The sequence below is a fragment of the Microcebus murinus genome, chromosome 22 (assembly GCF_040939455.1).
Source record: "Microcebus murinus isolate Inina chromosome 22, M.murinus_Inina_mat1.0, whole genome shotgun sequence".
Classification (NCBI taxonomy): domain Eukaryota; kingdom Metazoa; phylum Chordata; class Mammalia; order Primates; family Cheirogaleidae; genus Microcebus; species Microcebus murinus.
The window spans coordinates 21,335,564-21,350,464 of record NC_134125.1 but is presented as its reverse complement, the minus strand read 5'-3'; the positions used below and the strand labels follow the sequence as shown (position 1 = coordinate 21,350,464).

The window sequence follows — 14,901 nt, the reverse complement described above, 5'->3', positions numbered from 1 at the left end:
ACTGAATAAATGTCAGAAATCATTCCTTCCACCCAGGTGAGTCAAGCAACAATTTTGCCTACCTCAGAATCTAGAAATCTAAAAATGATACTACCAGACTGTGCAAGGAAGGACACACGAAAGACACTTGTTCCCACTCCCTCCTCCCCACCAAACGAGTATTTGTCTCCACAACCTTATCAGCAAGCAGTAAGAATTTTTCTTAGTTACCCAGAGAATCTGCACATTTGAGATTACTTTGAAATGCCAACTGCTTATACAGTTATTTTAAGAAAAGAAGATGGACATCTTTGCTTTTCCAATTAAAATAAAAAGGCATGAAGTCAGGTTTTACCTCCAATAGAGAACTAGGCATTCCTGCCACTGTGGAACTCTAGACTCATAAACATTACCTTGACCTCTATAGTTTAATAGTACCTAGTAATTATAGATAACACCGAAATGCTGAACTCAAGGGCGAGTGGGCATCAGTACATATCTGGAACAGTTGCAGACTTTGGAGTCCAAGAGGCCTGGATTGGAATCTCTCCCCACTGCCTCCTGGGCTGGTGCCTTCGGATGATGAGCTGCGTCACCTTCTCAAACCTCAAGACTCCTCATTTGTACAACAGGACAACACTGGAACCCACTTTACAGCACAATTGTGAGGATAAAATGAAGGAATGAAAGTAAAATGGAGCGTACGGTCCACAGCTGATATGCCCTATGTGTTTTGTCCCTGGCCTTCAAGCAGAGTGACATTTATAGCAAATCACTGGAGGTCCCTATTGGTGTTTGTCCTGGTGAAATATTTACATAACTGACAGAGTATGGTGAGAGTAAAAAACATCATTTGCAAAAGGGTCTCCTTTTGCTCAGTCTCCTAACTCTAAGGACGTGTTCTATGTCATATGTATGGTGCAACTGAGTGGGCCAAAGGGCACCAAGATACCACATGGGAAGGGGGCATTAGAAACACATCCCAGCTTTCTCCCCTGCCAGGAATTAAAGATAGTCAGTGATCCCCCCGTTTTGGAGTAGTAACCATCACTTAACTTCAGCAGAACTCCCAAATTCTCAGGGGCATCATAGACTGGACAATCTTCTAGAAGCTGTGTCCCACAGAGGCTAGGAAGGATACAATGTAAACCCTGCAGTGGGTGAGATGAAGGGATACTGTTGGCTGAGTGAGGCCAGCGAGGTGACTCGAGTTTCAGCAACAAGTCAGGGCCCTCCTTTTGGCAACAATCAAGCAGTGCTTCTCAGCACCCAGACCAGCGACACAGGCCTCACCTGGGAACTTTTTAGAACAGCTGTACCTCAGGCCCCTCCCTAGGCCCAATGCATCAGAAACTCAGTGGCTAGGCCCAGTACTTTGTGTTTCAACAAGTCCTACATGGCTAGTGTTAGCCCTCTCACCACCGGACTTCGATTTGGAATCCCATTCTGCTTCTGGAAGGAGATAGCAGAAAAGAAAGGAGATAGCAGAACACTTCCTGGTTCTCCCCAAAATGCCACGTTGGGTTCCTGAAGGGCAGGAGCTGTGTCCAATACACCTGACTCTGCTGTGCCCTGACCAAAGCCAAGGCAGTTACTCCCACTTTTCCAGCCCCTCAGGAAAGGAGTAACTTCCTGAAGAGGAACAAGCAGCCCTTCCCATAAGTGGGTCCTAAGGACCGAACAAGGTTACTACCTCCTCCAATCCCTAACACAATGATCTTAGCCCCTGAGCCAAACAGGGCAAGGGCTGTGGAGGGTTAACTCCAGCTAGCTGCCCCAAACCCCACAACTACCAAGACCAGAGGGAGACTGAGACCCCAGATCACTCCCTTACTCCACCTCCCCATTTGCCCCCTAAAACCGCGCTTGCCAGAGGTCATGTCCATAGGTCACATACACCTTTGCCAAAGGTTAGGGCCCCCAGCCCTTGGCAGTTGGCCAGAGGCATTACTCTTTCTGCTGGAGTGCATGCTACCAAACCTTCCTCGACTAATGTTCCCCAACCCTGGAGGCCTCCATCACCATCACCACCACCATCACCACCCTCCCTCCCCAAATGCCCCACCCTGGTGGCTCCATACCTGTAGTAAGACAGCAGGCCATTGCCAAGGACGAACCAGCGGCGCTGGTAGCCCTTCAGGTAGTTGGTCCACTTGAGGAGCCAGCCCTTGAAGCTGTCCAGAGGCAGTGAGGCCACTGGGGCACTGGGGGTCACGCCACTTCCTGACATTGGAACCCCAGCATAAGTCTTTGCCTGTCCAAGTCGCTGAAGAGGCTTTAATGCCGGCGCCTCTGACCCAGGTTTGAGCGAGGGCGCGCTCCCCAATCCAGGGGAGACCTGCTCTGACGCCGCCTCGGCGAAGGGCCCAATCCTCACACCTGGACCGAACTCTGACCCCGTCCGCAACCCCGGCACCAGGTCCAATCCCTGCCCAGCCGCTGGTCTTGGCTCGTTTTTCCTCTGGATCATAAGCTGCGATCTTGGCAGCGGGTCGAAAACTGGCTCTGACTCCTCTTCTGACAGCAACTCCTGCTCGGGTCCGGGCACTGGCTGGGGCTGAGGCTTGGGCTCCGGCCCGGAGCCGGACGTGGAGGTGCTCATGCCCGGCGCCGCCGTGTGGCAGGACAGGCAGGGGACAACCGTGAACAGCGACGACAGCCCGCGGGAGCGGCCGCCGCAGCCCCCGCCTCGGCTCGGAGCGGCCGCTTTCCCCATAGAGCCCGCCGACCCGAGCGCGGCTGAGCGGGCAGTGGGGGCGGGGGACGGGCCGGGGGCGGGGGCGCCGTCACGTGCGCGCGGCGCGCGGCGGGAGCGCGCGCAGGTCCCTCCGCTGCCCTGTGCGCCCCGCGCCCGCCCGCGCCCACCGGCTGCTGTCCTCCCGGCCAGCCGTCGGCTCGGCTCGGCCCCTGCTTCCTGCCTTGGTCCGGCCTTTGGAAGGAGCCCTGGAAACACCTGTGGGCCGACAGCTCCGCGGGCCGGCGACGCGGAAGGCACGGCGCGCTTCAGGCCACCATCCCTGCCTGCGGTCCTACCCGTGCCAGGCGCTGGAGGAACAATGATGAATGTGGAGCCTGCCGGCTCCCAGCGCAGCTCTGCCCACGGGGCCCTGCGCCGACGCCCCCCATCTCCACCCCGGCTGGGGCGGGTTAGCTCCCCACAACCCGGGAAAGGGGAACGGGGAGTAGGTGCAGCACTCAGAACCCACGAGATGCGCCCGAAGCACAGGAGCCAGCTGGGCGGCGCTAGATAGAAGCTGAGGAAACTGCTTCCCAACCCCCATAGCAGCCATTACCTGTCTGTGGGTCTTTGCGGCCACCAGGGGCGGCGGCCCCAAGCCACCATCGCCGCTGCCTCCTCCACCTCTTGGGCCAGCTGGCCTATGGTTCATGCCAGTGCAGTTCGCTGCAAGTGGCGACATCATTCAGGTTCTGTAAACGAATATAGAAAGAATTTTTGTAAACGAAGCGTTTTAGTACAACAGGCAACACACCTAAAAGCAGCATTCTTGACTTGGACCTCTTGGTATCCCTTGGTGGGCTGGTGGTCCGTGAAGCTTTCACAGTAGTTGTTGAGGTTTACCTGTCTGCATTTTTTTGGAGAGAAAGTCCGTAGTTTTCATGGAATTTCCAAAATAGTCTGTGACCTCAGAAAGATTAAACATCGCTGATTTGAAAGAATCTATGGAAAGCGGGAAAAGCTGATAGTTACTATTAATACAAATAATCAGCAGTGCAAGTTGAAAGACTGGATATTGGGCTTCTTTCTGCCAAGACCCTTCCAGCTGAGACCTCTCCCTTAGCTCATCTGGTGTCTTACTCTCTCCTTACCCACTCATCCCTTCCTGGTTTTTGCTTTTGACAAGATGACCTGTGCAGGGACTGCCTCCTACATGAAGTAGTGACTAGAAGGAAGCAGACTGGAAAGTCCTAGAAACAGGAGGTGTAGACACTGAGCAGGCATCCCTGGCACCTTTGCTGGTAACTCTGAGACCCCTTCCTGGGGCATTTGTCCTTGAATGGTGGTCTTACCTGCAATTTTGCTGTAAGCTCTGGAGTGCAGAGACCTGCCCATCTTGGTCTATACAATGGTAGCCCTTAAACTTCAGTGTGCTGAGTCACCCCAAGGAAAAGTTATTGCCTCTGGGGAGCACTGGAAGACAGCAGAACTGGGCAACTGGGAAACAGGGTGGAATGCTTGCTTTTCACCTATATTCTTTGAACCTTTTGAATGTCTGTGTTTATGTTTCCCCCATTAAAAATTAATAATAATTATGTAAAATCACCCAAGGAGGCTTATTAGAAATTCAGTTTCCCATCCCCATCTGCCTGATATTCTGATTCAGTAGGTGTGAGGTGGCATCTAGGAGCATGTACTTTAAGGAGTTCCATGGGGGTTTTGGATGTGGGTGGATCATGGAGCACATTTTGATGGACAGTGATGTGGAAGGGAAATCTTCGGCTTTAGGAGCCAGACTCACTAAGGAAATCCCAACTCAGCCACTCCCTAGCTATGGGCCTTCAGCCACCCCACTGAGCTTCCTCTTGTTCATCTATAAAACCAGGATAATAATGCCTACCTCTCAGGTGTAATAACATCATGTATGTAAAGAACATTTGGCATAGTAGGTGGTCAGTAAATATTCTCTAGTTACTTAACTAGAAGGTGCTCTGTGAAATGTTTGGTGAAACGAATAAACAGAGGCCAAAGCAGAAAGAGATGAGACCACGCCTGACAAGCTTGGGAAATGGCCACTCTAATGGGCAAAGCTCAGTGCCTGCTATGTATGCATCAGATATGTTTGCAATCCTCAAGAAGGGAAACTGTCTAATAAACAAATATTTAATGCTATGTTTTGTCTGTGGCAATAAATAGCCAAGCCCCCTAAGATGACGGGGCCTAAGCCATTAGTTCTGCCAGAGTGAGTAAAGAAGGAGTCACAGAAGGGACAAGGTAGCACTGAGTCTGAGGGATGAGTGGAAGGACATTCAAGGCAAAGGAACCAGCATACACAAAGTCCCAAATTGGGAGAGAACAGCTTGTCTGGGAAATGATAAATAAATAGCACATCACATTTAGAAGAGTAGGGCAGGAAATGGAACAGAGCTGAGTAAACACCACACTGCAAGGAATGTTCTTTAGCTTACAGAAAGTAGGGCTCCTGGGACAAGGGTAATTTTTTACTTTATAAGTAGCTGGGCATGGCTCACCTCTGTAATCTCAGTGATTTAGGAGGCTGAGGCAGGAGGATTGCTTGAGGCCAGGAATACAAGAGCAGCCTGGGCAATATAGCAAAACCCCATCTACAAAAAATTTTATTTTTTTATGTTTTATTTTTTGAGACAGAGTCTCACTCTGTTGCCCGGGCTAGAGTGCCATGATGTCAGCCTAGCTCACAGCAACCTCAAAACTCCTGGGCTAGGCCGGGCGCTGTGGCTCACGCCTGTAATCCTAGCTCTTGGGAGGCCGAGGCGGGCGGATTGCTCAAGGTCAGGAGTTCAAAACCAGCCTGAGCAAGAGTGAGACCCCGTCTCTACTATAAATACAAAGAAATTAATTGGCCAACAAAAAATTAAAAAAAAAAAAAAAAAAACTCCTGGGCTCAAGCAATCCTTCTGCCTCAGCCTCCCAAGTAGCTGGGACTACAGGCATGTGCCACCATGCCCGGCTAATTTTTTCTATATATTTTTAGTTGTCTGGCTAATTTCTCTCTATTTTTAGTAGAGACGGGGTCTCGCTCTTGCTCAGGCTGGTTTTGAACTCCTGACCTTGAGCAATCCACCCGCCTTGGTCTCCCACAGTGCTAGGATTACAGGCGTGAGCCACCATGCCTGGCCTCTACAAAAAATGTTAAAACATAAAAAATTAGCTAGGAGTGGTGGCACATGCCTGTAGTCCCAACTACTTAGAAGGCTGAGGCAGCTTGAGCCCAGGAGTTCAAGGCTGCAGTGAGCTATGATTGTGACACTGCACTCCAGCCTGAGCAATAGCGTGGACAGAAACTCTGTCTCTTACAAAACAAAAAGTAAAAATAAATAAAAGACCAGCCCTTTCCCCTTGGAGAAATGACTGATGCCAAGTCTGGTGCAGGAGATATGCAAGTTGAGCCTGCCTGGGTAATTTAGTCATGCTAGAAAGTAAAGAGGCTTAAGTCACCTGGATGAATCTCGTGTCTCCGGACGACTTCAGCCACACCTTTATCATTTCTAAGTAACAGAATTAAGGGATCTAGGCAAGGAAAATGCATGAACTGTGATCCTAGACACTTAGTAAGAAAATGTAGTAAGTAGGCTTATTACACATACAAATGACCAATTTTTTCATTAATATTTTTGTGTCATGCCAAAAAAAAAAAAGTAAAGAGGCTATTCAAGACCACTGTTATGTCAATAGCACTTAAGAGCCAACTTAAAGGGGCACCCACTGGCTAAAGATGGAACAATTTGAGCAAAAAGAATAATGACTACAATGGGTTGAAACTATATAAAAATTCAGAAACTAAACCTTCAAGTTCCTGAAGTTACAAAAAACAAAATGAAAAAAACATCATTGGTCATATTTGGAGGTCACTACAGTTATCAATTCATTATTCCAAACGGATAAAGGGAAAGTATTAAGTTTGTATCCTGCCTTTGTTGTACAAACTGAATCTCATAATAATCAGAGTTTATGAAAGGAAAATTTTTATAGAAGAATTGGCTAATAAATGCAGAAGGAATGATAGAATTAGGAAAAAAAAACCCATCTTTTGCCAACTCCTAATGAAATACCGTAATGGATCAAGGTAATGATCGTCAATAGCTATTAAGTGACAGGGTTAGGAGGGAACTTCATAAAGGATCCGGCTGACAGCAGCTGAATCTACTGAGCAATCTTAGGATCACCAAAAGTATGATGACAGGACACTGTGTGCCTCCTGATGTGACCCAGTTAGGAAACACACAGCACCACCTATGATTATTTTTATACCAGACCCTCCTCCAAGAAAAAAATTAAACCTGAATCTAATCAAGCTTCTAGCTCAATCAGTATTTTAAAAATTCAGGCCGGGCGCGGTGGCTCACGCCTGTAATCCTAGCACTCTGGGAGGCCGAGGCAGGCGGATTGCTCGAGGTCAGGAGTTCGAAACCAGCCTGAGCACGAGTGAGACCCCGTCTCTACTATAAATAGAAAGAAATTAATTGGCCAACTTATATATATATAAAAAATTAGCTGGGCATGGTGGCACATGCCTGTAGTCCCAGCTACTCGGGAGGCTGAGGCAGAAGGATTACTTGAGCCCAGGAGTTTGAGGTTGCTGTGAGCTAAGCTGACGCCATGGCACTCACTATAGCCTGGGCAACAAGCGAGACTCTGTCTCAAAAAAAAAAAAAAAAAAAAAATTCAGGGGACAGAGGAATGTGCTAAATTACCCAATGAATCAATTAGTCAAATCCCCCAAACAGGAAAATCTACATAGAAATGACCAATTTTATTCAATAGAGTCATGGCCTGGGAAAAAGATGGGAATAGAAAACAATGTTATCAATTTTAAAAAGACATATTAACCAGATGCAATGTATGAACCTGTTTCCTGATTAAAACAAACAATAAAAAATACATTTTGATGACAAATTGGGCAATATGGAGCACAGATGAGATTTTATCAACTATATTGTATCCCCCTAAAATCGTATGTTGAAGCCCTAACTCCCAGTATGACTGTATTAATATTTGGAATAAGGAAGCAATTAAGGTTAATTGAGAGTATAACATAGGACCCTAATCCAATAGGATTAGTGTCTTTATAAGAAGAAACACCAGAGAGCTTGCTTTCTCTCCGTTCTCACAAACGAGGACACAGCAAGGCAGCCATCTGCAAGTCAGGAAGAGAGCCCCCACCAGAAACTGAATAGGCTGGCACCTTGACATTGGACTTCCCAGTCTCCAGAACAGTGAAAAATAAATTTCTCTCTGTCACTCAGTCTACAGTTTACCATTATAATCACCCCATCTATGGTACAGTCATGAACCACATAATGATGTCTTGATCAACAACAGACTGCATATACAATAATGGTCCCATAATATCATAATACCATATTTTCACTGTATCTTTTCTATGTTTACATATGTTTAGCCTAGGTATGCAGTAGGCTATACCAACTAGGTTTGTGCAAGTATAGCCGGTCCTAGAATAACGTCATTTCGTTCAATGCCCTTTCAATTGTAACATTGATGAGAAAAAATATTGATTCCCTGCTGGGCCCACTGTCTGTGTGGAGTTTGCATATTCTCCCCATGTCTGTGTGGGTTTTCTCCAAGTACTCCAGTTTCCTCCCACATGCCAAAGATGTGCACATTAGGTTCACTGGCACGTCTAAATTGTTCCAGTCTGAATGTGTGTGTGTGTGTGTGTGTGTGTGTGCGCGCGCGCATGTGCATGCATCCCTGCAATGGGATGGCGCCTGCCCAGGGTTGGCTCTTTCCTTGTGCCCTGTGCTGCCAGGACACGCTCTGGCCACCCGAGACCCTGAAGTGAACTAAGGTAAATAATTATCTTACTTGCTTTTATTAATCTTTCTTGAGTGTATGTATACATCACATTTATTTCAATGTTTAATATTAGAAATGTTTGGAGTCTTTATTTAGAAGCTTGGTGATATTTTTGTGACCAGAAATATGCCATAGGAACTTAACTCTTATTTATATCAATTACCCTATGGTAAAAATAATTGTATTATGTGGCATTTTGCTTAAAATCAAAGTTTCCAAGAATCAATTGACAATATTAAGGGAGCACTTACTGTATGCCCTACAAAGTTCACACAGAAACAAAGTTGCCTAACAACACATTTCTTTGTATTTAAGGACGAATGACTGAATAGGCCAGGGGCGGTGGCTCACACCTGTAATCTTAGCACTCTGAAAGGCTGAGGAGGATCATTTGAGCTCAGGAGTTCCAGACCAGCCTGAGCAAGAGTGAGACCCCACCTCTACTAAAAAATAGAAAGAAATGAATTGACCAACTAAAAATACATAGAAAAAAAATTAGCCAGACATGATGGTACATGCCTGTAGTCCCAGCTACTTAGGAGGCTGAGGCAGGAGGATGGCTTGAGCCCAGGAGTTTGAGGTTGCTGTGAGCTAGGCTGACGCCACGGCACTCACTCTAGCCCGGGCAACAGAGTGAGACTCTGTCTCAAAAAAAAAAAAAAGGATGAATGACTGAGTATACATGGCGGACTGGTCCCAGGAGACCCCAGTATATCAAACTCCACAGATACTCAAGTCCCACAGTCAGCCCTGCAGAACCCATGGAACCCAGGATATGAAAAGTCAGCCCTCTGTATCCAAGGATTTCCACCCACGTTTGGTTGAAAAAAAAAAAATCCACATGGAAGTGGACCCATGCAGTTAAAACCCATGTTGTTCCAGAGTCAACCATTTTTTGTCATGGCAGCCCAAGCAGATTATTACAGGGAATATTAAGAAATAAATTTTTATTTTGTTATGTGTTTAATGGTATTATGTTTTTTTGAAGCTTTATCTGTAAAGAAACATACTGATGTATTTCTTTATGGGTCAAATCATATAATATTTAGTATTTGCTTTAAAATAATCCACCTTATAAAAAAGAGGGGATCAGAGCAAAGATGAAAGAAGAATGGCCAGGGGTTGATAGTGCTGAACCTGGGTGAGGGGTATGTGTGTATACATTAGATTGTTTTCTCCACTGTTGTGTATGTTTGAAAATTACTATAAAATGCTTTTGCTTTACAAATATTGGGCCTGTAACGTACATCCCCTTCTACCCTTCCAACAACCCTATAACGCAGGATTCATGACCCCCATGTTTACCCAAAAGGAAATGGAGGCTCACAGAGCTTAAGAGGCCTGCTCAGAGGCATACCACTGGCAAATGGAGAGCCAAGATTCAAACAGAAGGTCCTCTAGCCCCAAAGCCTGTTCACCTGTGTAGTAAATGAATGTAGATTCCAGCACCCAGCACCCAGATGCCTGTCCACTCAAAAGAATCCCTGCCAGGCTGCCCTGAAGGCCTTAAGAAGCTGAAAGATGACAAATAGCAAAGGCCCCAATGGGCTGGAAGGCTCTGGGGTAGCCGATCCATCCTCACTCTGCAGAGCTGTTCACAGGCAGCACGTCTGCCTGAGGCCAGCCCTGTGAGATAGCAGGTACCATGGTCCTCCTATCAAGGTGGACACCGATATCTGGATAAGAACCTGGGTCTTCTAGCTGCCATCCAGTATTCATTCCAAAATCCAGACAGGTTCTCTTATTGGCTTGTGGTCACAGACACAAACATAGGTGCTGATTTGTGTCTCATTTTATCCAGGAAAGGTCTGGAGTGGCTAGGGCAAACCTCCCTCCAGAACTGGCACTGGGGGATGCATTAGCTAAGTGGGAGGCAGGGCAGCATGTGGCTAAGAGCACAAATTTGAAAGGTTCAAATTCTAAGTCTGCCACTTTCTAGTTTTAGGCCTGTTAGCAAGTACTTTGTAAAAAAGTTTGGCATAGGTTTCCTCTGCTATGAAATTAGGTCCATTTTAATCTGATCCCTATGCTAAATCAGAATATCTGGCTGAAGTTCTGTGTGGGGCATCATTATAAATAATAGAGTCACGAGGGCTCTATTCTATGGTGCCAGCGTCCACATTGCAAGTGCTAGCTGGTCTCAGGTACATAATTCAATTTTCCCTTTAGAGAAGTTCCTGAAGAAAAGAAATGCTACCTGCACTTTTGCAAACAAGTGTGGAGAGAGGTGGAGCAGTTATCCCCACTGCCCCAGGTTCTGTGCGTGTCTGTGGTTTTCAGATACTGAGTAGATAAAAAGAATATAGTGAAATATGTGCAGGGCATAAGAATAACAATACAAAACATCCCTGGGCTCACTCACCAGTTTAAGGAATAAAATCCCCCATAAAATGACAACTAAAAGTTGCCTCTTTCCTTTTCCCTCCCACCCTCCACCATAACCTATGGACTTTGAGCCCAAAGCCTCCCCCTTTTTTTTTGTTTTTTTTAGGAGACAGAGTCTTATTCTGTCACTCCAGCTAGAGTGCAGTGGTGTTATCATAGCTCACTGCAACCTCAAACTGCTGGGCTAAAGGAATGCTCCTGTTTCAGCCTCCTGAGCAGCTGAGATTACAGGCATATAGTACCACCACTCCCGGCTAATTTTTCTGTTTTTTCATAAAGACCATGTCCTTACTCTTGCTCAGGTTGGTCTCCAACTCCTGAGCTCAAGCAATCCTCCCAGAGTGCTAGATTGTGAGCCACCACACCCAGCCCTTCCCTATGTTCTTTCAAGTCCCTGGCTCCTACTTCCTCTAAAGTCCACTGGGAAAATGTCCTAGCAGCTGCTTCCACCCATTCATTCATCAAACCAGCTCTCGTCCTCTGTCCATATTCTAAGCTCTTGCTGAAATCTCTCCTTCATCAGTGATTCATCCTCAGCTAAAATTGAAACATCCACAATGTGGCACTCCAAGCCTTCTTTCCTGTTTTCTTTTTCTCTACAGGCCTTGTCACCTTCTAAATGATGGGTTTATTTCTGTCTCCTTTTATTAGAATGTAAGCTGCAGGATGACAGAAATTTTTGTCAAATTTATTTCATGCTGGATCATCAGAGCCTAGAAGACTTGGCACACGATATGAACTCAATGAATATTTGTTGAATAAAGTATTTCATCTAGTTTTCCCTGCTGTTGAGGGATTAGTACTTTCTAAATCTCTACACATTTATTTCAGTGGGGTCTCAGGAATGATGGGAGGGAAACCTAGGTGCTAGTCAAACATCTTTGAGACATCTTAGAAGTCTCAAAGTCAGTGGTTTTAAATGTGTAGGAGGATCATGGACCTCTTTAAGATTATGATGAGGCCAGGCGCGTTGGCTCATGCCTGTAATCCTAGCACTCTGGGAGGGAGGCTGAGGTGGGAGGATCGCTCAAAGTCAGGAGTTTGAAACCAGCCTGAGCAAGAGTGAGGCCCCGTCTCTACTAAAAATAGAAAGGAATTAATTAGCCAACTAAAAATATATAGAAAAAATTAGCCAGGCATCGTGGCACATGCCTGTAGTCCCAGCTACTTGGGAGGCTGAGACAGAAGGATTGCTTAAGCCCAGGAGTTTGAGGTTGCTGTGAACTAGGCTGACGCCACGGCACTTTAGCCCGGGCAACAGAGTGAGACTCTGTCTTAAAAAAAAAAAAAAAAAAAAGATTATGATGAAATCTACAGCATATATAAGTAGGCATATATGCTAAAGTTCTGCATATAATTTATGAAGCCCATAAACTCCATGTTAAGGACCTGTGTGCTCTTAGAACATTTCTGGAAAGATGCACAGAAATAGCTAATATGGTGGCCTCAGGAAGATAGAGATGGGGAGTTTCTTCGCACTTCAAATTTTGTAATAGTTTGTGTGTTACCATTTTATTAAAGTTTTTTAAACTGTTAGTTATTTTAAAGGAACCACTGTTCTAACACCTTGGGGTGATCACAGACCCACATGCCTTCACGGGCCAGGGAGGTTAAGTGCAATTGGGTTTAGGACTTGGCAGTGGTGGGAGCTGGGGCTCTCTGGAGCTTGCATACCCCCGCAATGTGCTTAAATTCAGCACCACAAGAAGCATGGTGTAGGCAAATCCTGCAATGGGCCCCAGGAGGACTATTATTAAATAGTTAGCAGTCTCTGCTTAGAGTGTTAGAAACCACAGGTTTTGTTTGAAAACTGATTCCTCAGTGAAGGAGTATGCAGAATCTCTGAAGCAACAGGCAGGGGGAAAAACCAACTTGGAAATGACCTGAGAGCTCCAAAGAATATGGTCAGTTGTACACGATCCAATTTTCACAAAAAAAGGGTCAGCCAGAGCTCCCTATTCCTGCTTTGTCCAGACCATGCCTGGCAGAAGCGCCCAGTCTGATGGGAGAACTAAGGCAGGTTAGCAGATGACAACGACACAGGTTTGAGAGATGGACGGAGTGGAGTCTAGTCCAGGAAGGGAGAGCTCACATCAGGGTGGGTTCTGTGAAGAAGGTGCACAAGGAGTCAGGCCCTGAAGGTGGAAATGAGGGGAGGGCTATATTCCTTGCAGGGTGAATAGTAGGATCAAAAGTTCCAAGATAGAAAATCAAGGGGCCTTTGTGAAGAAGTGAGAGAATTCATGGGATTTGGCTCATGGGAAAAAGCAAGGGAAATCGGGTTACAGACGCAAATTCCAAGGGGTCAGGCCCTCCCAACCTTCCAACTTGACTTTTTTTTTTTTTTTTCTATTTTTTTTTTTTTTCCAGGTGCTGGGTATCTGTACAAACTTGACTTTTGAACAAAGCTAAGGAATAATTCTTTCCCGTGACCATTTCGTTCCTGTGGAGCAAGTGCACTCAGCCCCCTAGGATTATCTGAGGAAGGTTTGGTTGGAGCCCAGGTGACCAACCATTGCTCCACAACCAGGTTCCCAATAGGTACTTGCTGACTTAGGGGTGCCGCAAGGCCCTCTGGGAAATACGAATCCATCTCAGTCTAACTTCTTCCTCCTAAGGGATTAACTGAACATGAGGGAAGATAGCAGTCCTCCAAGGCCCAGAAAGGGGAGGTATGTTGCCCAGGGTCTCAGAGCAAATCAAGGAGTCTTAGAAGCTGAACCCCTACCTCTAGATTCTTATTCTGGGGCTAACTCCCTAGCACCAGGCTGCCTCTTGGGGCATACATGTCAACTCCAAGTACAGCACAACAATCACAATTGCCAACACAACCCTCTTCCCATTGACCCCACGAGATGCCGGAATGCTGGTTCTTGTCCAGCATTAGCTCACTGGGCTCTCAGAGGCAGCCTATGAGGTGAGTACTACAATTATTCCCAGTTTCTAGATAAGAGGAAGTTCCAAGGGGCAAAATGACTCCCTTGTGGGAGGCAGAGCTGAGATTCCAGCTCAGAGCCATTTAACTGCAGAGGCCACACATATCAGAGAAAGGAGAGGTCACTGCAGCAGCGAGACACACACAGCCCTTAAGGCTTATGGGCAGCATTTCCAGAGGCCAAAGAGTTGCATGAGGCAAATGCTGCTCAAACAGATTCTCCCTGTAAAGCCCAAGAGAGGCACCCTTGCCTTCAGCTGGAAGGCACCAGACACCAACAGGCAGGGTTTTCATCTGACTTCTTTTGCTTCCCTAGAGACTGCTCCAATATAAGCTCCTGGCCAGCGGGGTGGCTCACGCCTGTAATCCTAGCACTCTGGGGAGGCCGAGGCAGGAGGATCGCTCAAGGTCAGGAGTTCAAAACCAGCCTGAGCAAGAGTGAGACTTTATCTCTACTAAAAATAGAAACAAATTAATTGGCCAACTAAAAATATATAGAAAAATTAGCCGGGCATAGTGGCGCATGCCTGTAGTCCCAGCTACTTGGGAGGCTGAGGCAGGAGGATTGCTTGAGCCCAGAAGTTCGAAGTTGCTGTAAGCTAGGTTGATGCCACAGCACTCTAGCCCAGGCAACAGAGTAAGACTCTGTCTCAAAAAAGAGAGTTCAGCCTGAGCAAGAGCGAGACCCCATCTCTACTAAAAATACAAAAAATTAGCCAGGCACACTGGCACACACCTGTAGTCCCAGCTACTCGGGAGGCTGAGGCAGGAGGATCTCTTGAGCCCAGGAGTTTGAGGTTGCTGTGAGCTAGGCTGATGCCACAGCACTCTAGGCTGGGCAACAGAGTGAGACGCTGTCTCATAAATAAATATATAAATACTCTAGGAGGGCAGAGGATTTGAGTCCATTTTGTTCAATAATGATTTCCAGCATTACAAGAGTAGCTGGTACATATGAAAAGCTGGACCAAGTGGAAGGTGAGTGATGCTTAGCTGTAGGGGGAACCTGGAAAGACTATCACACAAAGCTTCCACATAGAGGTAATTCCAGCAGCTGGGAGACCTAATT

At 46.6% G+C, this 14,901-nt stretch overlaps 1 protein-coding gene across 4 annotated transcripts in view; it reads right to left on the bottom strand.

Annotated features, from left to right (window-relative positions):
* OSBP2 (oxysterol binding protein 2) overlaps nucleotides 1-14,901 on the bottom strand; it is a 181,653-nt gene that overhangs the window by 162,275 nt on the left and 4,477 nt on the right. For 2 of the 4 annotated variants that reach the window (XM_012763938.3, XM_012763939.3), the window contains exon 1: nucleotides 2,061-2,704. In XM_012763938.3, coding sequence (XP_012619392.1) covers nucleotides 2,061-2,695 — 635 coding nt within the window. In that variant the 5' untranslated portion in view covers nucleotides 2,696-2,704. Of the gene's footprint in view, nucleotides 1-2,060; nucleotides 2,705-3,272; nucleotides 4,783-14,901 lie in introns of those variants that run through there. The other 2 variants (XM_012763940.3, XM_075996700.1) reach the window with 2 other exon arrangements.